Source organism: Takifugu flavidus, unplaced genomic scaffold (assembly GCF_003711565.1).
Source record: "Takifugu flavidus isolate HTHZ2018 unplaced genomic scaffold, ASM371156v2 ctg405, whole genome shotgun sequence".
NCBI lineage: Eukaryota > Metazoa > Chordata > Actinopteri > Tetraodontiformes > Tetraodontidae > Takifugu > Takifugu flavidus.
In genome coordinates, this window is record NW_026622024.1 from 30,565 (window position 1) to 55,209 (window position 24,645).

Below are 24,645 nucleotides of genomic sequence, written 5' to 3' on the forward strand. Positions count from 1 at the left end.
TGCTTCTTCTTATTTACAATTTCCCACATTTATTATTTGTTTTTATTAGATTGCAATAAATCCTATAACATTGAACAGACTGACTAAAGTCAAATGACCTGCGGTTCCCACCGATAGCCGTCATTCTGATGGGTTTTTGCTGGCTGCAGCTGAAATATTCCAATGCTCCATGTCACAGAGACAGTAAATACTAAACCCTAAAGATTCTGAAGGCATTCTGTAAAATAGTAACGTATAATACAGACATTTGAAGAGACAATTAAGAGAATGTTTCCATGCTTATAAGAGTGGTCGAGGAGCCATTTAGAACTTTATAAAGATGCATTGTGTGATACCAGGAACTAATTTAACTTCAAGGTGAAGCTGCTTCTGCTTTGTCGACCATCGACTGATCTCCTGAAAGTCCACCACCGCTTTTTAAAAACTGAATTTTTCATCTGTGGAGGGAGTAGACGGCAGATGTTTCCACAGATGCTCTTCACCAGTGGTCAGTGAGTGATGCAGCAGATGAGCGGGAGTTGACTGGCTTCTATCAGAAATGACTCAATGTCTCCAGCCCATAGTGTGGATTCTCTACGAGATCAGACAGCAGCTTCACTCCTGAATCCTGCAGATTGTTGAGGCTGAGGTCCAGTTCTCTGAGATGGGAGGGATTGGACCTCAGCGCCGAGGCCAGAGAGCCACAGCTGGTCTCTGATAAGCTGCAGTCCCTTAATCTAAATAAAGAAGGGAAACTTTTATAAGGTTATAAGTGAAACCAGTATTAATCTGAAAGGTTAATCAAAGGCATGATCTGGAAATATTTAATTTAGTTACAGGTTAAAAAATGATAGTAATATGTAATTACCACAATTCCAACCTCTCAGGTTTGCACTGTTCCAAAGGAGAATATATATTGTTCTGGCCCTCACTCTTCCCAGGTTCTCCCACCTCTTTCCCTCCATCTCATCATGGAGATCCATCTCACCTGTGGCTCATCTTTAAAGGCACAACCTGTCTTAGATGACTTCCTGTCTCCCTCACCATCTCCCTCCTGGTTGGCTGGTGTCTACCAGGCACCCTCACCTAGTTTTGTCTAATTTTGGTTACCATCTGTCGGCTTTTTCATTGTCCTTAAATCAATTTATCATGAATAAGTGGTCCCCGTGTGGCCCTCCCTCCTGAAGGAACTGGGCACAACACACACACTCAGAAAGTGTGAGGACCCTCGGATGGAATAATGGACATTTTTGAGAATGGTGTTTACCTCAGAGTTTCCAGTCGGCAGTTTGGATCCTGGAGAAAACCACAGAGCAGCTCCACTCCTGAATCCTGCAGATCGTTGAGGCTCAGGTCCAGTTCTCTGAGATGGGAGGGATTGGACCTCAGCGCCGAAGCCAGAGAGTCACAGCTGATCTCTGATAAACTGCAGCCAATCAATCTGAAAAATGCAGGATAAGGTTATACGGTGCAGGTCTGCATGTTATCTGCGTCAGTACTAAACCTACGTTAGTTCTTAGTTGGGTCAGACCTGAATTCACGATATTACAAGGAATTTTTTTAATGTGGTGCATCACAGCAGTGTTGAGAACAGCCTCACTTCACCATCTTAGCAGCTGGTATATAGGTAGAAAAATGAAGACTGACCTGAGCCTCTCCAGTTTACAGTTTGGACTCTCCAGTCCAGAACAGAGCAGCTTCACTCCTGATCCTTCAGCTTGGCCTCACTCAGGTCCAGAACCCTCAGATGGGAGGGATTGGACCTCAGCGCCGAGATCACAGAGTCACAGCTGATCTCTGATAAATTGCAGTCCCACAGCCTGGAAAAGGAATAAATGGGGCAAATAAAAACACATTTCTAAATATGAAAATGAAGAGAAAAGTAGAAAATGTAAAGAAATTTAGAAAAGACCAACAGAGGCCTCCTGACCTGAGCGTCTCCAGTCTGCAGTTTGGATGCATCATTGCAGAAGACAGTAACTTTGCTCCAGCATCTGTCAGGCTTTGGTTCTTGCTTAAGCTCAGCTCCCGTAGATGAGAAGGGTTTGACGTCATTGCTGAGGCCACAACTTCCCAATGACTCGTTGAAAGAAAACTACCAGGCAGTCTGTTGTGTATGAAACAAAAATAGTGAGTCAAACTTTGGGATTTCTAATCAACTCATCTGAGAATCTACCTCAACACAAATGTAGCTCATTTCCTGGAAAAGCTAAATTCAACACCGTAGAGCAACAGTTTGAACGACCATCAGATCTGAAATGCAACTGAATTATTCTCAACATTTGTCTTATTTTAGAACAGCTCATAATTACTCAATATTTAAAATGATTATAGCAAATGGTTTAAAGAAACGTGCATCTTTTATCTGTCTATCGGCTCTTTGGATATTTTGCATTTCATCCAATTTGTACGATGGTGCGTCAAGTCTTAATTCAGCGATCCGATCGATGACATCAGAGTCTCTGGTTGCATCGATTGCCCTCAGCTTCTGTTCTATCTGCCTGTTTCCCTTCAAATCATTTTCACTGCACCTTTTGTTGCTAGTGATGAAGTTGCCACCTAACGGGTGTGGAAAGGCTCAAACAACTTTGTGGGTCACATAAAGGCTCCAAACGGAACCGCCACAAAGACCTAAAACACCCATTTAAACCAACGAGGCCGGCTGTTTTTACGTTGAACAAATGAAGCAAAATAGTCACGTGTCATTAGTTAAAATGTGTTTTTCTGTCGTTTGAATACGATGTATACAAACAAACAAAAGTTATTTAATGACATGACAGTAATTTCATGATGGTCAGTTAACTTGTGGCTCCTATTATTCCTGCCTTATGTTGGTTTGTCTGGATTGACCTTTGAACTTATATCCAGCCAGTGTTGAACATTTCTGGATGAATTGTTGTTGTTTTTAATTTATGGACGCTGCAATGGAGATAAAGAATTGAAGGAATGACCACTGGAGGGGGTATTGCTACCTGACATGATCCACTCGCTTGATTTAAACGCCGATGTCCGGCCCCAAAAATCTTTACTTACTGGAACTTCCTGCAGTTCCTCACAGCTGGAATCAGGCGACGTCGTCCCTCCTCTGAGGTGTTGTACTGCAGCAGGTTCAGCTCATCCAGAACCTCCTCTGACATCTGCAGCAGGTAGGCCAGAGCTGAACAGTGGATCTCTGACAGTCTCCTCTCTGATTTCTTCTCTGACTTCAGGAACTCTTGGATCTCCTGATGGACTGACTGATCCTTCATCTCCATCAGACAGTGGAAGATGTTGATGCTTCTGTCTGGGGAGATTTCATCACTGTTCACCTCCTTCAGGTTGTTGAGGACCTTCTGGATGGTTTCTGGGTGGCTGTTCCTCTGATCCAACAGTCCACCCAAGATCCTCTGATTGGACTCCAGAGAGAGACCATGAAGGAAGCGAACAAACAAGTCCAGGTGGCCATTTTCACTTTTGAGAGATTTCCTTAGTGCTCTCCTGAGGAAGTCATCAAGAGATGTGACTGGTTCAGAATATTTTAGGAACTGATTTATAACCGCTGTGTCTTTCCTGGTGTAACGGTGGAACATGTAGACGGCAGCCAGAAACTCCTGAATGCTCAGATGAACAAAGCAGTAGACTGATTTCTGGAAGATCACACTCTCTCTCTTGAAGATCTCTGTACAAACTCCTGAGTACACCGACACCTCGGAGACGTCCAGTCCACATCGCTCCAGGTCTTCAGAGTAGAACATGATGTTTCCTTTCTCCAGATGTTCAAACGCCAGCCGACCCAACTTCAGAAGGAGTTCTTTATCAGCCTCAGTCAGTTCCTCTGGTCTCTGCTTTCCTCCATACTTCTGCTCCTTCTCTTTATCTGAACCCTCAGGAAGCGTGAGTAGAGGTCAGTCAGTTTCCATGGTCTCTGCTTTCCTCCATACTTTTGCTTCTTCCTCTTATCTGAACCCTCAGGAAGTGTGAGTAGAGGTCAGTCAGGGTTTGGGGCAGCTCTCCTCTCTGGTCTCTGGTCATCATGTCCTCCAGAACTATAGCAGTGATCCAGCAGAAAACTGGGATCAGACACATGATGTGGAGGCTCCTGGAGGCCTTGATGTGTGAGATGATTCTCTTGGACAGATCTTCATCACTGAACCTCCTCCTGAAGTACTCCTCCTTCTGGGAGTCAGTGAAGCCTCGTACTTCTGTGATCCTGTCAACACACGAGGGAGGAATCTGATAGGCTGCTGCAGGTCTGGAGGTGATCCAGATGAGAGCTGAGGGAAGCAGGTTCCCCTGGATGAGGTTCACCAGGAGCACGTCAACGGACGATACTTGTGTGACATCAGAGATGACCTGATGCTTGTTGAAACCCAGTGAAAATCTGCTTTCATCCAGGCCATCAAAGATGAACAGAAGTTTCCAGACAGTCAGATCTTCTGCTCTGATCTTCTGTAATGTTGGATGGAAAACATGAAGCAGTGAGAGAAGACTGTGCTGCTCATCTCTGATCAAGTTCAGCTCCCTGCATGAGAGCGGAAGCACCAGACTGATGTCTTGGTTCTCCAAACCTTCTGCCCAGTCCAGACTGAACTTCTGCACTGAGAAGGTTTTTCCAACGCCGGCGACACCGTTGGTCAGAACCACTCTGATGTGTCTCTGTTGCTCAGATAAGACTTTGAAGATGTCCTGGCACTTGATTGGAGTGTCCTGGATGTTCTTCTTGGAGGTTCTCTCAAGCTGTCTCACCTCATGTTGTGTGTCCACCTCCTCACTTTGTCCCTCAGTGATGTAGAGCTCAGTGTAGATCTTGTTCAGCAGGGTTCCACTTCCTGCTTCATTAGTTCCTTCAGTCACATGTTCACATCTTCTCTTCAGACTGATCTTATGACCTTCTATCACCTCCTGCAGATCACTTCCTGAACATAAGTAAACCAATGATTTCCATCTATAATAAATCATCAACACAACTACAAATTCATGACATCACAAATTAAATCTCATATTGAACAATTTTACTTTGTTTGGGCTTCATTTCAGCATCTCCAGATCTGCTTCCAGATTGTGAACAAGAGGACTCTCCTGGTGGAGCTGCCTGGTCCCAGTTTGATAGGATGTGCTCCCCCCTCTCACTATGAAACACATCTCTATTAGTCCTTTGATTTATAGGATGAAAGAACCTGATCAAGACTCAATATTGTTCCAGCATTTATGTCTGAATTCATCTTTCAGTTTAAACCTGATTCTTGTTTCTAATCAACAATATTCACATTAAGTCTGTAACTATATGACTGTCTGAGGTTTAAGTGTTAAACATCTCCAATAATAAACTCACAACCTGCTGCTGTTAATGTGACTAACAGCTGCCACACAAACACATCATCACGCTTTAGTTTTCTTACATTTCCTCTGAACTTCTGAAGTCTATAATTCCATTTTTGGAGTGGTCACTCTTCAGGGACACACAGCTGGGCACTGTGGACTCTGCTCTGTCCTCGTCCATCCTGAGGAAACATCAGAAATAGTGATGAGACTGTGATGAAGGTAAATAATCTGGAGAGGTTGTAGTTAAATAATCCCAATTCACTGCATTTTTATCAAACAGGAACATTTCTAATACATTCTGGATAACAACTGAATCAATAAATCAATGATGTCTCTGTATAATTGTCATGTTTTCAGAGTTTAAGCTGCTTTTTTTAACTGTTCCCTGCAGTGAGAAAAGAACTGGCACCTTTTCCAGCCCCTCATCCTGCAGCACTGAATGTGCTCTAAAGTTCTTTCCAGAGCAAACGTCTCTGCACTTGCAGCAACATGTTGTAGTCATGGATCCGTGAGGAGAACCGGATACAGGAAACGCCCCCACTTTGATCCCAAAACCCAACTGGTGGCCAACGGTGGTCCGGCAACGACGGGGACGCTGGTCCATCGGGCCGACAACACTGGTTTTCCACAGGCCAACATGGTGAAAGGACCGTCTTCAGCTCAGCCACTAAATTATCTGGTGCTACATAAACATACTAGTCAGGACTTTTTAACTTCCCTCCTTTGTTCCCCTCTTCAATTATTTCTATGATCCAAGTCCTCAAAGATCACTGCTCTATTTAAAATAGATGAAAGAAATGACACCCACTCCTGCATTTCTTTCACAGTGGTTCCACAACATAGAACAATAAACCACTGTGAGAAAACGTGCAACATGAACCCAAAATCCTGTTGGTGTCCTGTGATCCTGTGTGGATGTATTTATTATTATTATTTATTATTTATTATTTATTATTATGTGGATGTTATTTTTAAAGTTTTTTGTCTTAAATAATACCAAAATATCCAGCTGTAACCTGGACAGTTGAACAACTCTAATAAATCTAAGAGCTTTTCACCTGTCACAAAAATGTCGCTCTTCCTGCTTCGTCTGAACAGAATACTTTCACTTTAACTTTTAAAACCTAATCAACAGCCTTATGGCATATACATTACTACCATTAAAGCGTTCTGGGAGGGTTTAAAGTTCTTTTAGAATCAGTAGCAAAGAGCAGAAAAATAAACTAAACTTCACTTAGAAAGACTATTCAACTATAACTAAAGCCAGACTATAAGAAAGTTAAATAAGACCTATTCATTTATAATGTATAACGATGTTTTGTGCTGAAACTCATTAACTCAATGAAGTCTCATTGATTCAAATCTTGATTTTATCTCCAAACACAACTGTCAATTCTTTTCAATAATGCTATTCGTTTACACTCACCTTGTCGGTCTTCAGTCTTCCTGCTTAGTCTGAAAGGAATACTTTGAAAAACTCGTTTGTTGGGTTCCCAGTTTCTGGGACCGTTGTTGCTGGTGTCTACCTGCAGGGGGCGTGGAGGAGCCGCTCATCAGCCACAGTGGCCCCGCAGACACACGCACCTGCGGTCTCTCTTCAATCTGCCGTTAGATTTAAGGACAGAACTCCCGAGTGTTTTCGTCCTCATCGCCAAACCCTGACTTCTGTGGCTTGACTATTAGTTTTCCTAGCGGACTTGTTTTGGACTCAGCGAGGTCTCTCCGCCTCTCTGTGAACGCGGACCGCACTGTTCTTGTTCACTTTAAAATAAAGACGCTTTTCGGACACCATTCTCCACCATTATTCAACCTCGTTAACTAAATAAGATTTATGATGCTTCAGATTTTGAAAGACTTGTAAAAGCAGCATATTTCTGCAGCCCTGGAGTCCAGGAGGAGCAGCAGAGGTCAGAATGTGTCGGAGCGCGTTTAACTATTGTCTGCAGTTCCACGCGTGTCCACCGGGTGGCGGTAAAGCATCACATGATATTTCTCCTTTTTGGAACTTCTTCAGCTGCGTTGAGCTTTAAATCTTCACCTGTCGCTCCCTTTAAGCTCTAAACTCTGCGGTTCGATGTGTAGTTTGTTGGTTTGAATATTTTTGATGAATTCTGATGAAAATGAGTGAAACTGTCAATGACCAATAGAAAGTTTGTCCATTGTTCTACTGCGTCACACATTTTCATTATTTATTGTCATTTTTGGGTCTAAACTGGACCAGTTCTGTGAGCTGTTCTGCTTTTTCTGTGGACCAGATGTTCCAGGCAGGTTCCATCATCGGACACAGACGGAGAGGGGTCACGTGACAACAGTCAGCCTTTAGTTCTTTATTACAGGAGGATCTGGTTTATATACAGACACGTATCTGCAAAATACTAAAAAGTCTATGAACCCAAAGTACTAAAAAGTCTACATCCACACACACGCGTGTATTAAGTGTTTATACACACGTGTGCGCGTACGTGCACACTGTATATTCATCTAATAACTGTTAGTTTCTAAAACACCAAAGTAGAGTCACTGAGGCACGGCTTCACCTCCTTTACACCGAGGTTTCCCTGAGCAGGTGTGATGAACTGTTGCAGAAGGAAAAGCATGGAACATGATGATGATCATGATCCTCTAATGTCAGGCATCCTAAAGGTGGATGTTTCCTGAGGCCTGGAGGCTTTAAAGTGGCGCTTTTACCCACTTGTCCTCGTTCTGTTGGAAACTTGATCCAAAAACCTTTTCTGGAGCTTCATGTTCTGCTTTTTTGAAGGAATGAAATGGTTTCATCAGCGCTGCCGGGGGCTGAGCAGGCTTCATAGATCTGAAGCTCTGAGATCCTTTAAAGATCTCCTGGAATCAGCAGATGGGGGTTTGATCAAAAACTGTAAGAATCAGTCAAGCTATCAATCTTGACTCAGTCCAAGCGTGAACCAGTCCATCCAGAGCTGATTATGGCTCAGCCAGGAGGAAAGCACGGCCTGGGGGGGTTCATATGGAGCAGGCACACTCTGGCTCTATTGCTACTGAAAACAGCCCTTCAGCACAGCAGCCTGGAATACAGTTCTGGAGAACACCTGTTCCCAACAGAACCTGTTTAAAACGGGACCAGTAAAGATGCCCGGCGTGACCACGACCACGGGGAGAGAGGGGGGGGGGGGCAGAGACAGGCGGTAACGCCGCTGCCCACCGATTCACCTGGAAACAACAAAAACCCCAGCAGCTTGGACCCAATATGGCAGCGTGTTCCTCAAAAACGCTCCTCAAACTCTCCCCACAGCTTCATTGCTAAACAGGATTTGGGTTTTTTTGTCCGTGCTAAATGGAAGGTGTTTGTCCTTTGGTGGTCCAACAGGACCACGACTTGGATGGATGGATGATTTGATGTTATTGAGAATAAAAACAGCTGAAAATGGAAGCGGAGATGTTTCAGAGCACCAGAGTTCAGAAAGAGTTTCTAATCAAACACCGCCTGTTCGGAATGATGAATGGATGAATTTTTATTTAATTTAGACTAATTTAGACTAATTTTAACATCCTTTATGCCAGTTCCATAGAGCGTGCGCGTGCACACACACACTAGCAAAGATGATATCCAAACAGCCAAATAAATGGAAGTCAAAAGAAATCATTTAAAGCTCATATGTCAGAGTCAAGGTCGAGGGTTTTCTATGGCCCCCGGGATGATATTGATTTATTATTAGAACCGGCCCGCAGGCCGCAGATGTTTTACACAGGCCAATACTACATTTCCCACAATGCAACGGTGACAGTCTGAGCGGGAGGTGGCTTCATTTAATTATTTATCAGTAGTATTAGCATAACAGCAAAAGTTAACTTTCAGATACCCATAAAATGGCAAAACGGAAGGTGGACACTGAGAACCGGGGGTTCAAACAAGGTGGGAGTGGGAGCACATGTTCACGGAGGCAGCTGGGAAACCTGGGTGTCTTCTGTGTGGAGAAAGGGTGGCGGTAATGAAAGAATATCATCTGAGACGGCATCATGAAGCTAAACACGCGGACAAAGACAAGAATATGGACATGGAACAAAAGCTACAGAAGGTTGAGGAATTAAAACCAGGCCTCAAATCTGGACAGGCTCTGTTCAGAAAAGCCAAATCTCAAAGCGAGGCTGCTGTCAAGGCCAGTTTGATTCTGGCAGAAGAGATCGCTCAATCAGCCCGGCCATTTCCAGAGGGGGATTCCATCAAACACTGCATGCTTAAAGTTTGTGAGCAAGTTTGCCCAGACAAAAGGCAACTCTTTTGAAACGGGAGCCTGAGCAGAAACACCATTGTTGTCCCTCAATCTAAAAGAGCAGCTGGAGAAAAAGGGGAAAGATTTCATGGCATCTTCCCTGGCTGTGGATGAGAGCAGCGACATTAGAGGGGACTCCAGCCTCAACGTGACAGAGGAGTTTCTGGCGTTACGTCCTGTGCACGGCACAACCACAGGACAGGATTTGTATGAAGAGGTGTCAAGATGTGGAAATGAGACGGAGCTGCCTCGGGAAAAACTGGTGGGTTGGACAACAGACGGAGCAGCTGCCATGTGTGGACACAGGAGTGGACTGGTGGCCAAGATACGGGAGAAGATGCAGGAGGAAAACGTTACGGCTGAACTGACAGCTCATCATTGCATCATACACCTGGAATCGTTGTGTGCTGAAGCCCTGAACATGGAACATGGAATGTTCACCATCACGCACGCAGGGAACTTTATCAGAGCCAAAGGTTTAATTCAGCGCCAGTTCAAGGCGTTTCTGAGCCAGTGGCAAACGCAGCGTGGTGATTTGCCCCATCACACTGAGGTGCGATGGCTAAGCCAGGGAAAGGTGCTGCAAAGATGTTTCCAGCTTCCTGAGGAGATCGGATGTTCTTGGACAGCAAAGGGAAAGACACAACTCAGCTCCCAGACCAAAGGTTCTTGTGTGAAACGGCTTTTCTGTGGGACATTCCGAGTCATCTGAATGCAATGAAGCTGCAGCTGCAGGGTCGGGGTGGTGTCCCCTCTGATATGTACAGTACAGTGAAGGCCTTTAGAACCAAACGCACTCTGTGGGAGGCACAGATGCACAAAGGAAACTTGAGCCACTTTCCCAGCTGCCAGACCCTGAAAGAGAAGCTCTCTACCAGCGTGTTCCCGAGCGCACAGTTTGCTGATTAAATGAGTGTTCTCACCGCTGACTTCCCACGCCGAGTCACTGACTTAAAACTGACTTAAAAGCACCAAAAAGCAGGTTTGAACTGCTCAGCCGTCCGTTTGAGGTTGAGGTGGAAAGCTCAGCACCAAAGCTCCAAATGGAGGTGATTGAGCTCCAATGCAGTGATGCCCTGAAGGCAACACATGGGGCAGTGGGTGCTGCGGAGTTTGCCCGTTTCCTCCCCGACACACATCCAGGCTGCTCCAACGTTGCCTGTGTTTGGCAGCACAGACCTGCGGGAACAACTGCTTTCTTTGATGAAGCTGAACAAAACATCACACAGAAGTGGACTTCCTGCTGAACACCTTCACTCAATTGTGAGGAGTTCCTCAGCTCAGAGCCGGACCCCCAACATTGATGAACTCGTCCAAAAGATGAGACACCACCAAGTATCAGCCTCAAACAAGTGAACATTAAGCTGCAATAACACATTTACAATTATTACTCAGCTCAAGTTTAAAAGTTAAAGGTAAATTTAGCCCACTTTTGCTAAATGAGAAAATCTACTGATGGTGCCTTGAATAATACCGCTTCATTCATTTAATGTTCATGTTATGGGGATTTTTATAGAAAGCAAATTTGTCTTTTGTGCCTCTTGAAAATTAAAAATGACTGACAGAGCCATAAGAAACTATTGCTTTATTAATCTGATCATATTGTAAAATATTTGTGAGGTTTTCAGTTGGTTCAGTTTGGTTCACTAGACCAGGGGTCACCAACACGTTGCCCGTGGGCACCCGGTCGCCCGTCAGAACCATATGAGTCGCCCATCGGCCTGTTCTAAAATTAGCTCAAATGGCACCACTGACCAATGAGCTGCATCTCATTTATTTTGTTTGCTATTCTTGTTTAAATCACACATAAACTGGAAATAACAATATATTAAAAAAAACTTTAAAAAATGTTTAATAAACTATGACCTAGTATAGTTCAAAGGTCAGTATGATGTGCATGACCAAAACGTAGCGTCTACGCAGATCGCTACGACCAAACAGCCGAGCGGGCGCAGCCAAAACGAGGAGACGACTGACCCATAAAAAGATGGCAGAAAAAAGAAAGAAGACAGATCATTTTCACCACGAAAGTTTCTTTCTCCTCAAGAGAAGAACTTCTCACACTACTGCCCCTAAAGACAACTACGAGGGGAGTTGACATATATAACGAGGGGAGTTGACACATATAACGAGGGGAGTTGACACATATAACGAGGGGAGTTGACACATATAACGAGGGGAGTTGACACATATAACGAGGGGAGTTGACACATATAACGCGGTGAAGGAGTTTTTGGTGGAGAAAAAAGTGCCGCTGCAAAAGCTGGTATCAGTGACTACAGACGGGGCTCCTACTATGAGCGGTCGTCGCAAAAGCCAACTCAAGGCGGCAGAGTCCGGAATTGAAAACAATATCTAAAGAACTCAAGTATCATACTAACAACACTAATATTCCATCTGTCTATCCCCAACTGAATTAACTCCCCACCTATCTCATCAGAATATTTGTAACAGAATAAGCAGATAACGTAGCATTTCCCTGTTCATATCTGCGACTTGCAATTTAGAATTTGTCAATAAAACTATGCTATGACACAAACTACAGTTTAATTGACTGCTGTGCTCCTAAAAAGAGCAGCATTTGTGGCTCATAAACCTCACAGACACTGCTTTGCTCTTTAAACATTTTTATGATGGTGAATTTTTCAATCAAATATCTTCTCTTTGATAATGCCCAAAGCGGGATTCGAACTCTCCCTCTGGGGTCTTCAGGAGGTTTCAATCAGGTTGTCTGTTACAGCGATTCTCGACTGGCCCGCACCGGCCCGGGATCGATCCCTGGCCATGGCACATTGCTTTTAACTTGATTTCATTTATTGGAGTTGAATCTTGTTTGATTTTTTTTGAAGACGTTTCACCTCTCATCCAAGAGCCGTTCTAGGCAGATTTGATGATATGATGCTCATAGGCTATATAGCCTTTTCTTTTTGGGGGGAATGGATTGGAGGCTGCTCCAACATTGACGTTTGGACTGTGACAAAGCAAAATGGACAACCTCCACCAGAATAAGTGTTTCAAGAAAATAAGTTTGAGTTGTATTAACTTCAAAAGGCCATTTTCTTGCGGCTGCTCTCGCTTACGGCCATACCACCCTGAGAACGCCCGATCTCGGAAGCTAAGCAGGGTCGGGCCTGGTTAGTACTTGGATGGGAGACCGCCTGGGAATACCAGGTGCTGTAAGCTTTTTGCACTCCTCCACTGGGTCAGCAGAGGCCGCCAGTGTTCCTGATAATTATCCAGCCAGATGTTATTCACTTCTTAAGTACTTCTAACATTGAGATTTAATGTTGCACTATTGTACATCGTTTTAGATTTAATATTTTATGAGTGTGTGTGTGTGTGTGTGTCGCAAGGATGATCGGCGGTGGAGGTGACAGAGGGAGACGGGAGCTTCTTTACTCCAAAAATTTATTTTTATTTTCCAAAAATAAAGTGGTGTCAGAAGATGCCAGGTTGAATCCATACAATAACATACAGACCCTGCACACTTTTACACACCACAACTTTGACTCTTTCTCCAACAATTCTTTTTTCTCCAAAATAACAACCAACCAACTCAACATCCCACCCCGTCTGGGGCTTACTCCAGGGCTTCTATAGCTGTAGCCCTCCTACAGGTGAAACCAATTATCAAAATTATTACGCTAACTAATACATTTACAAACTCAAAATAACAATCGAACAGAAAATATAAAATATGCGTAAAACGCCCAAAACAAATTTCCACCATCAAAACCACCCAGTGCATAGTAAAATACATGTTCAACTTACTCTTCTAAAACACCCCCGCTAAAATAGATTGTGCCGTAGCACCTCGCGAAACCCCTCCATGGATACAATCATTGAGCAGTCCATCGGTTTCCCCGAACCAGGAAGTATGTCCTGCTGGTGAGCTATTGAAATATTGGTGCTTTTGGTAAATGACAAACAAATAAACCTTGATGCTTTTAAACAGCCATAGTGTGAGTGTGATTCTTTGGGCAACGTTAAACAGACGGGAGGTGACACGGTGAGGCAATATGACGCGCGTTGTTTACTTGGGTGGAACTAATTGTAACATAAATGCCGGTTGGCCATGCCGTGCATGTCGGCTACAATGTATTCCAATAAGAAGCTATGGTAAAAAGTGGTGTGTGTGAAATGCTTCAACCGAGTAAACCAAGACAGAACGGAATGGAACACTCAGGTCCAGTTCTCTCAGATGGGAGGGGTTGGACCTCAGCGCCGAGGCAAGAGAGTCACAGCTGATCTCTGATGAATTGCAGTCCCACAGCCTGGAAAAGGAATAAATGGGGCAAATAAAAACACATTTCTAAATCTGAAAATGAAGAGGAAAGCAGAAAATGTACGTCCTGCCGCTTGACAACACTTCCCCCCAGTGGTGAGAGGAGGAACTTCACCCCAGTTTCTGCTCTTCCTGTCCTGAGCCTGGTCCTGGTCCTGGTCGTGTTAGCTTCAAACGACCTGAAACACGAGAAACACAAATGAGGCAAAGACAACAGTTTTGAATTTTACTTGCAAGGAGAACGGAGAGATGTGCTCAGTTCCAGATCTCCAACTCGTTCTGACGCACACCTCCCGCCATCCTTCTTTTATTGAGATTAGGAGGTCCCTAGTTACAGAAGTCAAATGTGTCTAAGGGGGGGGGGGGGACACAAGATAGCAGGTCCCAAACAAAGCAAAAGACTGTGAGTCATAATGGTGAGATTATACGTAGGCCTTCACTGATTTGATTAGCTTAGCTCGCACACAGCACATTCTTCCATAGCAGACAGATTAAAAGAACTCCTCCTGGGTCAGGCCCTAACCCTAACCCAGCTCCTGGGTCATGCCCTAACCCTAACCCAGCTCCTGGGTCATTGTCAGGCCCTAACCCTAACCCACCTCCTGGGTCAGGCCCTAACCCTAACCCAGCTCCTGGGTCAGGCCCTAACCCTAACCCACCTCCTGGGTCAGGCCCTAACCCTAACCCAGCTCCTGGGTCAGGCCCTAACCCTAACCCAGCTCCTTGACCAGAGAAGTTCGAGTTGACACATCAAGCATCATGAACATGAAGCATTAGCAAATAATAAGAAACATTAAGTAATGAGGAACAATATAACAGGAATAAAGAATATAACAAGGTGAAAGCAAATAAGAGAGAACTTTAATATAATGGATCTAACATTTCCCTCCTGTTTATCACATATTTGCTTCAAATTCTCAGCCATTTAACAACCTCTTCCAGGAGATTTTCAAAGTCCTGTTTATGAACACAAATACATTTACACTCTGGAAAATTAGCTCAATTCCCTCACAGTCTTCAGAGTCTGTAGTCAAATCCGGTTCTTGTCTGCTGATTAAGGGATACAACTCGTCCATACGGTTTTCCATGGGAGCGACAGCTGTGGTGATAAGGCGGTTAATAAGAGGACGCAGGCAGGGAACACAACAACATCCACACAAGGTCAGGATTGCAGCAAAAACAGCTCCAGAAATCAGGATAGATGGAACCAATGTCTTATACTTCCCAAACACATTCATCCATCCGTCCCACATCGCGGTCTTTGCTCCTGAGTGCTCCTTCATCTTGCTGTTCAGGGTGTGAAGGCCTTCTATGGCCAGTGTGAGACTCCCATCCAACGCAGTGTTGTTAGGAATGAAGGTGCAACATTGACCTCCGAACACAGCACACACACACCACCTTTCTCAGCTAACAACATATCCACTGCGATCCTGTTCTGGAATGCCATAAGGGAAGTAGCCGACAGTTGGCTATGAACAGCCTCAAAACCGCTCTGAGTCCAATTTCCTAAACGTTGAACATTGTAATGGATGTAGTTGATCCTGTCTACGTTCTTATTTATTGTACACCACCAACAGATAGAAGATTCAAAACCAGCAGCTGCTTGATCCACTAATTTATGCTCATCTGGAACACTGCTGTGTGAACACCGATAGCATCAATACATGTAGGAACATTATACGTAGGAACATTTTCAGATTGCCATGCAGATCTTTTATTACGACGCCACTGTTCAGGCATAAATCTATGCGTGTGAGTGACTAATTGATCAGCCGACGTAGGGAAAAACAGAAATTAGCATAAGAAGTGTTTTTAAGCACATAGTCCTGTAGCTCTCATAGGCAACGTATCAAACAGTCTCTCATCCCCACACCACCACCAGAAATAAAATAACTAACAGAGACACAACTTCAGAACCTTATAATGCATGCATGAGCAGCAGGGTGCAACAAATGAACAAGCGATTAAAGAGGTGCTAAAGACGTGAAGCTAAAATAACAGAGCTGTTGAGCTTCAGGTGAATGAAAAGCTTCCAGGTCAAATACAGCATAAGAGCTGCCCTGCTGCTAGTTACAGGCCATGGATAATCTTTCCATGCTGCAGCGTTGTTTCTACCCAGGATGCTAGCTCTGCTAAGGCTGGTGAAAGGAACTGTCACGGTTGTGCTTGCATTTGATGGCAGACACACCTGTGGTGCTATGGAAGGAACGCTGCTGCAGTCACATTGGTCCTTTAGGTGGTTATTTACACTTTGCTTGCCATGCCATATTTTGGTAACGTTCAATCTTAGACCTGGGGGTTTCCAGAGGTATAATACAAATAAAAACACGCATATGAAGAAAAAACACACATTTAATTGCACTCTGTAGCCACATGGGAGTCATTTGAACTTAACCTTGTATAACTATTATGTTTATCAGGAATACTATGATTACAGTTAGCACCGAGGCTAATATGCTACAGCATCAGCCGATCCTCTGGATTTCGCTCTCTTTTTTAATTTTTTTAAAAATATCTTTTGTTTATTTTACCCGCTGCTGTCCTTGTGAAGTTTATGAAATCGGTACACTATCTATGGACCATAACCTGTTGAAGTAGCCTCCCTAAGTGAGTCGGCGGCTCTGAAACCTTCACTGACTTTCGGGTCTACCCAGACTCTACTCGTCTAAGTCCACCCTATTATCAGACTTTGCATCACCTTCCCGGTCGGAGTTTTCCACAGAAATGACCTTCTTGCAGTGACTGAGGTGTACCCAGGTTGATCTTTCAGCTATTTAGCAGCAGTAGGTGTACAAAAGAACTTGGTCAGGTCCTTCCCACTCAGGTGAATACCAGTGTTTCTTTTTTACGCTCCTCACTAGGACCCAGTCGCCTGGCTCCACCGTTCTGTTGGGAGACAGAGGGCGTCTCAGTTTCATGACCTTGCTTTTGTTTTTCTAACATTCTTCTCATGTAATCAGCTAGATTAGACTCATCATTTGTCTCCCAGTAGTTTGTGAACTGAGGAAGCCTGTACGGTCTTCCAAATAAGACCTCATAAGGAGTTAGGCCTGCGGTGCTTGTAATGTTTATATAGAGCTTAGCCAAATCAACACATTGTCCACGGTCTCCCCGTCTCTTCCATGCATTTCTTCAGTCTGTTTTTAATAGTGCCGTTAGTTCTTTCAACTAAGCCTGCGCTCTGAGGATGATAGGAGCAATGGTGTTTTAAATCAATATGAAACATAACACTGATCTTTTTAACAACTTGATTTACAAAATGAGTACCATTATCACAGTAATTTTTTTCTGGGATACCATATCTGGGTATGATATCTTTGCAGAGTGCTTTAGCAACTGTTAGCGCATCTGGGTTTTTTGATGGAAATAGTTCTATCCATTTTGAAAATGCATCTATTATGACTAGACAGTATTTTTCCCTTCACTTTTATTTAATTCTATGAAGTCCATATGTATAGTTTGGAATGGATATTGGGGAGCAGGAATTTTCCTCTCCTTGGTCTCAGATTTCCTTGTGAATTGTGTCTTGCACACGTCAGACATGTTCTACAAATTTTTTTTGAATAAGAATTACCGTATTGGCCCGAATATAAGACGACCCCCTCTTTTTCAAGACTCAAGTTTGAAAAAAGACTTTTTGAACACCAAATTTAATTTTTATACAGAAAATAATTACAGTACACCTGAAACAAATGATTATAACAATATATTCGAGAGAAAAAGCATGTTATTTTGCCTCATTCAAATCATGCAAAAACTGTCTATCACATCTTAATATCTGAACATTTAAATATGTAAACTAAAGTGCAATCACATTTGTAAATGAACGGCTTCTGGTTTTTGAAATGTAAATAAACCAATCTACTGTGATAAAACAACAAAATTGCAATAACTGCATTAACCATCAAAGTGAAGTCTAACTGTAGCTGTAGTCTTGAAACAAATCTGAATAAGGAAAAACATTGCGTTAAAATAATGCAAACTGGTTTAAACTTGAGAGTCGCTGAGCTCTGTCATGTCAGAACATTACTCCTCACAAACATCCTCTGGCTCCTCCCACAGCACGTCATCCTCACTGCCCCAGGGCATTTGATAGGCAACATTTCTTAAACCCGTGGATGATGCTCTTTGGGGAAACTGCATCCCACGCGTGGAGGATCCACTCACAGAGCAAACGTACCGGAGGCTTCTGGATCTCTCCTGTCGGTGTGAGTGCGTGATCACCAGACAGGAGCCACTCTGTGGATTTCTTTGGCAGATTGTCTTTGAATGGTTTGTTGACCACAACATCCAACACCTGCAGCTGACTTGTTATTCCCCCCCCCCGGAATGATCACCAAGTCGCGTTCATCGCCTTCACTTGTTTTTTGACTGGATCAGACAAGTGTCCACAAAATGCATCCAAAATCCGCATGTTCCTCTTTTTTCTGAGTCCCCCACGCCGTCTGCCCCACACAACCTTGAGCCAGTCCACTACAAGCTCGGTCTCCATCCAGCCCTTTTCCTGGGCATGTACAATAATGCCAGCTGGCATCGCCTCCTTAGGCACTGTCTTACGCTTTAAAACCACATACGGAGGGAGCTTGGTTCCGTCTGCGAGGCAGGCTAACATGACGGTAACGCGGCTCTTCTCATTTCCAGTGGATTTTATAATAACAGATTTCTCACCTTTCTCGTGTACAGTGACAGGTGTTGGCATGTCAAAAACACAGGTGTCTGATCAGCATTGCCAACCTGATCCAGTGGGTGAGAGTGCTTTTCCTTAAGTTGATCACATAGCGCTGAGAGGAGACAACAGCTCTCCAGAGTCAGAGGGCAGGCGCTGGGCTAGACTTGTTCTGCGTCGCAGCGTTAGTCCGTTACGCCGCATCATTCTTTTCCACCAGCCGAGGCTCGCTCTGAACTCAGCCGTGGGAATGTTCAGCTCTTTGGCTATTTCCACGGCCTTGAGCTGAATGACAGCTCTGCTGATGGGCGTCCCGTCCTTTCGTTTCTCGTCCACGTACGCGCACACCCTCCTGTCGAGCTCTTGGAAGCGGCCGCTCTGAGGACCACGGAAGGCTTTTCTCTGACTGTGAGCATTTTTTAGGCCATCTTTTTGAGCTCTCCATCTCCGTACATTACACTCCGTGACACCATATTTCACAGCCGCTTTGCAATTGTTTGAAGACTCCGCCTCATTTATCACCATCATCTTGAAGTTTGCATCATAACTTCTCCTCAGCTGCCGGTTAACCTGGCCGATCTTCGACCCACTTCTCCAGATTGTCGCTACGTTTCTCTATTTTCTGTTAATCTCTTCTCTTATTTTCTTCTCTTTTCTTTCTTACCGCTATTTTTATTTTTATTCTTCGTGACAGGGGTTCGCTTTGGCCTGGGGAGTTAAGTTCAGCAATCGCACGTGATGACTCCTGTGGTGAAGATCATAAACAACAGCAAAGATATCTGGCGCCATCTAGCGTTGTGAATGGGTATAATGTCTAGACCCCGAATGTAAGACGACCCCCACTTTTTCAGTCTTATTTCAATGCAAAAAACACCGTCTTATATTCGGGCCAATACGGTAAAGCCATAGGTTGTATAATGCTGCTGTATCTGTCCTAACGTCCCTCCTGTTGAGACATGTGTTACACCATGGCTCAATATAGCGGCCCATTTATACAGATCTTTTGGTAGGATAGGTTTTGCTGCTGGTCATACATAGATGTCTTCTTTTAAGGTTGCACACAGCCAGGGCTTTTTCCATCGCCATCGTTTCTCTTGGGGAAATGTTGCATTTCTTTATGTTAATAACAACAAATCTTTAGTTTGTTCTATAGGAGCTCCATATGTTTAGTGTCAAAGACTTCTTAGATTGTGTTCATTGCTGGCACATAAAGAAAAATGCTTTGATTTTACTAAAGTGACACAAACCCATCTCAACACTGTTTTTTATATCCTCTATATTATTTTGCGTCGTCTGTGTAACTGTTGTGCTTTATTTCTGCTGGCTTCTTTAATGGGATGTAAACCAGCCTGACATAATACCAGTTGAGTACTTTATTTGATGTTGCCAAAGGTTTAAAAACAGCCTGACAGAATAAGAAATTGTGAAAATTTAGAGGATGAATTATACCTGCTGGTATCTGATCTTGAATGGCAAATTTTAGAGTATTTTATAGGGAAGTGAAATAATGTTTGGACCTCTTATCAGGCAAAGAGAAGTTGTTAAGAACTGCTCTAAAAACACCACCTCAGGGGGACTATATCCAAATCTGTCCCTTTACTGATGGGACGTTGAAACATCAATACGCGGATTCATACATTTAGAACTGGACGTTGCACCAGAACTGGAAGCGCGGACTGATACATTTTTAACAGCGGTCCTGCTTCAGCCCTCCGGGGTTTAATAACAAAATACGAAAAATACGAAAATTTTAATTTTGGAAACATTGTTGTCGGTTGTTCAACTTGCCGGCTTTTGCAAAATTGCTAAATACGCGCTAGCATGCATGTTTTAAGCTATGGTAGCGGTATGTTTTACCATGCCTGCGCCCTATAATCCGGAGCGCCTGATGTATGTGTTAAATACAGAAATAGCACCCGTAACTGAGGCTGCACCTTTTAATACGGTGCGCCCTTTGGTCGCGAACATACGGTATATAGAACATAGGGCAGGTTTGTGCGTGATATCACTCCGCGTCTGCGCAACGACCACAACCTCCTATCTTTAGTATTGCTGCGCCAACTGGTGGTCTTTTGGGTTGAGGATAACGGTGATCTATATGTAGCTATATGTAGCTATAGCGTCATTGGCCTCCACTCCAGCCACTCCTGGTAGTTCCTCAAAAACACTGAGTTTCTAGTGGATGCACAATCTGTGGAAACCAACATAGAAATTTCTGAAGAGCCAAAGTTCTTGCAACAAAAATATAGTCCCCAATTAGGTTGTTTTGTTATCACGCGACCCCGTCCCCATTATCTTAAGAGAATATAAAAGAATGAGTGGAGACAGAAGAGAGAATGAGACGTTTTTGGCGCGTGTCGCTCTTGATTTTGTGTTTATTTTTGCAGTAAACTTAAAGGAGGCCTTTTCACTTTATGTTTGATTCCATTTAAGCTGATATTCCATTCTTGACATCTTTAAATTTACAGTATTCATGGGAGATTTATTTGGTCATTTTGCTTCTTTTTTTTATTTCCTATTTCCCACATTTATTCATAGTTTTTATTAGATTGCAATCAAATCCTATAACATTGAACAGACTGACTAAAGTCAAATGACCTGCGGTTCCCACCGATAGCCGTCATTCTGATGGGTTTTTGCTGGCTGCAGCTGAAATATTCCAATGCTCCATGTCACAGAGACAGTAAATACTAAACCCTAAAGATTCTGAAGGCATGATGTAAAATAGTAACGTATAATACAGACATTTGAAGAGACAATTAAGAGAATGTTTCCATGCTTATAAGAGTGGCCGAGGAGCCATTTAGAACTTTATAAAGATGCATTGTGTGATACCAGGAACTAATTTAACTTCAAGGCGAAGCTGCTTCTGCTTTGTCGACCATCGACTGATCTCCTGAAAGTCCGCCAGCGCTTTTTAAAAACGGAATTTTTCATCTATGGAGGGAGTAGACGGCAGATGTTTCCACAGATGCTCTTCACCAGTGGTCAGTGAGTGATGCAGCAGATGAGCGGGAGTTGACTGGCTTCTACCAGCTACTGACTCAATGTCTTCAGCCCATAGTGTGGATTCTCTACGAGATCAGACAGCAGCTTCACTCCTGAATCCTGCAGATTGTTGAACCTGAGGTCCAGTTCTCTGAGATGGGAGGGATTGGACCTCAGCGCCGAGGCCAGAGAGCCACAGCTGATCTCTGATAAGCTGCAGCGCATTAATCTAAATAAAGAAGGGAAACTTTTATAAGGTTATAAGTGAAACCAGTATTAATCTGAAAGGTTAATCAAAGGCATGAACTGTAAATATTTAATTTAGTTACAGGTTAAAAAATGATAGTAATATGTAATTACCACAATTCCAACCTCTCAGGTTTGCACTGTTCCAAAGGAGAATATATATTGTTCTGGCCCTCACTCTTCCCAGGTTCTCCCACCTCTTTCCCTCCCATCTCATCATGGAGATCCATCTCACCTGTGGCTCATCTTTAAAGGCACAACCTGTCTTAGATGACTTCCTGTCTCCCTCACCATCTCCCTCCTCGTTGGCTGGTGTCTACCAGGCACCCTCACCTAGTTTTGTCTAATTTTGGTTACCATCTGTGGGCTTTTTCATTGTCCTTAAATCAATTTATCATGAATAAGTGGTCCCCGTGTGGCCCTCCCTCCTGAAGGAACTGGGCACAACACACACACTCAGAAAGTGTGAGGACCCTCGGATGGAATAATGGACATTTTTGAGAATGGTGTTTACCTCAGAGTTTCCAGTCGGCAGTTTGGAAAGTGGAGAAAACCACAGAGCAGCTCCACTCCTGAATCCTTCAGGTGGTTCGCACTCAGGTCCAGTTCTCTGAGATGGGAGGGATTGGACCTCAGCGCCGAGGCCAGAGAGTCACAGCTGATCTCTGATAAGCTGCAGTATTCTAATCTGAAAAATGCAGGATAAGGTTATACGGTGCAGGTCTGCATGTGATCTGCGTCAGTACTAAACCTACGTTAGTTCTTAGTTGGGTCAGACCTGAATTCACGATATTACAAGGAATTTTTTAATGTGGTGCATCACAGCAGTGTTGAGAACAGCCTCACTTCACCATCTTAGCAGCTGGTATATAGGTAGAAAAATGAAGACTGACCTGAGCCTCTCCAGTTTACAGTTTGGACTCTCCAGTCCAGAACAGAGCCGCTTCACTCCTGAATCCTTCAGCTTGGCCTCACTCAGGTCCAGTTCTCTCAGATGGGAGGGATTGGACCTCAGAGCTGAGGCCACAGAATCACAGCTGGTCTCTGATAACCTGCAGCCTCTTAGTCTAGAATAACAATTATTTTGAGAGAAGACAAATAAAAATCAACATGTTCCAGAGCAAAACACAGCTTACAAGCAACAAACCTCTGGTCCTGCACTGGCTTATCTGCCGTATGTTCCTATTTTGGGTTCTTTCAGGGCGGTTGGACAAGATCTACACCGTATGTAAAGTGTGTGTGGGTCAAAATACCTTCCAAGTTTGTGAGACCACATTTCTCAATAGCACTCAACTCTTGTCAGGAGTTGGGACAAAGCGACCCACTCCTGACAGCTTGTGGGCGATGCTGCAGCGACCCTGCAATCCCTACACTCTCTGGTGAAACCAAATCAAAGGTTTTAGACACTGCTGGATGCTGGAAGGGTGGCTATAGTCTGGACGCAGAGTTCCCCTGACTGCACATTTCTCCAACAATGATTGGCAGCTGGTGTCACTTGTTCTCCAGATGAGAGAAGGAAGAGAGCCCCCCCCACAGTGTGTATGATTGCCCCACTGCAAGCTCAATGCTGCCAGAAAACATTGCAGGAGCATCAATTCCCCTCAGGGCATCAACAAGGACCTCAGGAAAAGGTGCAGCTGCCACCTACTAGAGACAAGCACACTGAGCTGAGATTCAAAGCCCTCTCCTCCCAAGAGAAAGCTCGTTTGTTGGAGGCTCTTCTGGGCGATACCTGGTGCCACAGCTCCAGCTCAGCCCGTCTCTGGAGCTGAGGTGGAGCTTAGCAAGTTTCATGCTTCTCCACCACTTCCTCTCGCTGAGGACCTTCTCAGCTGGTGGTTTCTGCTCCACCTTCCAAGTTGAGCAGGTGATACTTCTGCATTCCTGCCACCAGTGTCTCTGCAGAAAGAGTCTTCTCTACTGTTTTATATTAGATTGTATAAAATTAGGATTTTCGGTTGATGTCTTAGATGTTGTTGACTAAGAGCAGGTTTTTCTTTAATAACATAGAAAGATTCGATGAGAAGAGCAAATGTATTATTTTATGAGCTACTTCCACTACTATTATATACACTTACTTCCATATTGTCTTAGATTGCAAGCTGCATTTATTGCATCGTTCATAGAAAGTCATATTTGTGAGGAGAAAAACTCAAATAAGGTCATTTTCTTTAATGACCATTACAACAGAAGGAGGCGATGAACAAACAGATTTATCTAAAAATGTGTGAAAACTTATGGATGGAAACCTTTTTAAATGATTGCATTGTGTAGAATCGGTGTAGAATCAACTTGTTGACTTCTGATTTGGACTCCAATGGAAGTGAGGTGCAACAATTGTGGATGCTGAAAGCTTCAGATCTTCATGAAGGTTTCTGTGGTTGGACTGACCTGCTGCCCCTTTAAGAGGGAGGCAGGTTTGGGCTTCTGGCTGGAATGAAGCCACCTAAGATGAGAATGACTGCAGGCTTTCGGTACCAAGGTTTAACAGGGCGCTCACTTCACACTTGGGCTTTTCTCTTTTTTGGGATGGGTTTTCTCAGGAGAGAAGGGGCATGGCACACTGCAGCAGCTTTCTTTTTGGGTTTTCTAGTTTTCCTTCTGATCTTTAAAAGACAGGAAGAACCATTTTTGATTGGTCTGAATGTTTGGGCGGTTTTGTGGCCAGCCTAAAATAAAACAAGACAAATCTACAACTGATACTTCCTTTCTAGTCATTGATGACCATCCTCACATGGGACAGATTTCCACAACCAATTTAATACTGCAAATCTGTCCTGTGTGGTCTTTTTCTGAGAACTGTAACACTACGTTTATAACAAAGATCAAACATGGAAACATTTATTGTCTAACTAGTTACACCTGGGAAAGTACTGGATCATCTCTGACTGACCTGAGAGTCTCCAGCTCACAGAGAGGATCCTGGAGAACAC

At 43.8% G+C, this 24,645-nt stretch overlaps 1 protein-coding gene, 1 long non-coding RNA gene and 1 pseudogene across 3 annotated transcripts in view; 1 reads left to right on the forward strand and 2 right to left on the reverse strand.

Moving 5' to 3' along the window:
- The window catches only part of LOC130520497 (NLR family CARD domain-containing protein 3-like), a 46,336-nt gene that overhangs the window by 17,957 nt on the left and 3,734 nt on the right, over positions 1-24,645 (reverse strand). Inside the window, exons 1-3 of one of the 2 annotated variants that reach the window (XM_057024198.1) lie at positions 6,707-6,752; positions 5,358-5,459; positions 4,975-5,087 (exon numbers count right to left, since the gene is read on the reverse strand). In XM_057024198.1, the coding sequence (XP_056880178.1) occupies positions 4,975-5,087; positions 5,358-5,458 (214 nt within the window). In that variant the 5' untranslated portion in view covers position 5,459; positions 6,707-6,752. Of the gene's footprint in view, positions 1-4,974; positions 5,088-5,357; positions 5,460-6,706; positions 6,753-24,645 lie in introns of those variants that run through there. The other variant, XM_057024197.1, reaches the window with a different exon arrangement.
- On the forward strand, positions 12,602-12,710 carry LOC130520501 (5S ribosomal RNA; annotated as a pseudogene).
- On the reverse strand, positions 20,823-24,642 carry LOC130520499 (uncharacterized). The gene is made up of 3 exons (XR_008948880.1): positions 22,606-24,642; positions 22,227-22,400; positions 20,823-21,695 (listed from the first exon to the last, which is right to left on the reverse strand). It is a non-coding gene; the product is annotated as an uncharacterized LOC130520499 (long non-coding RNA).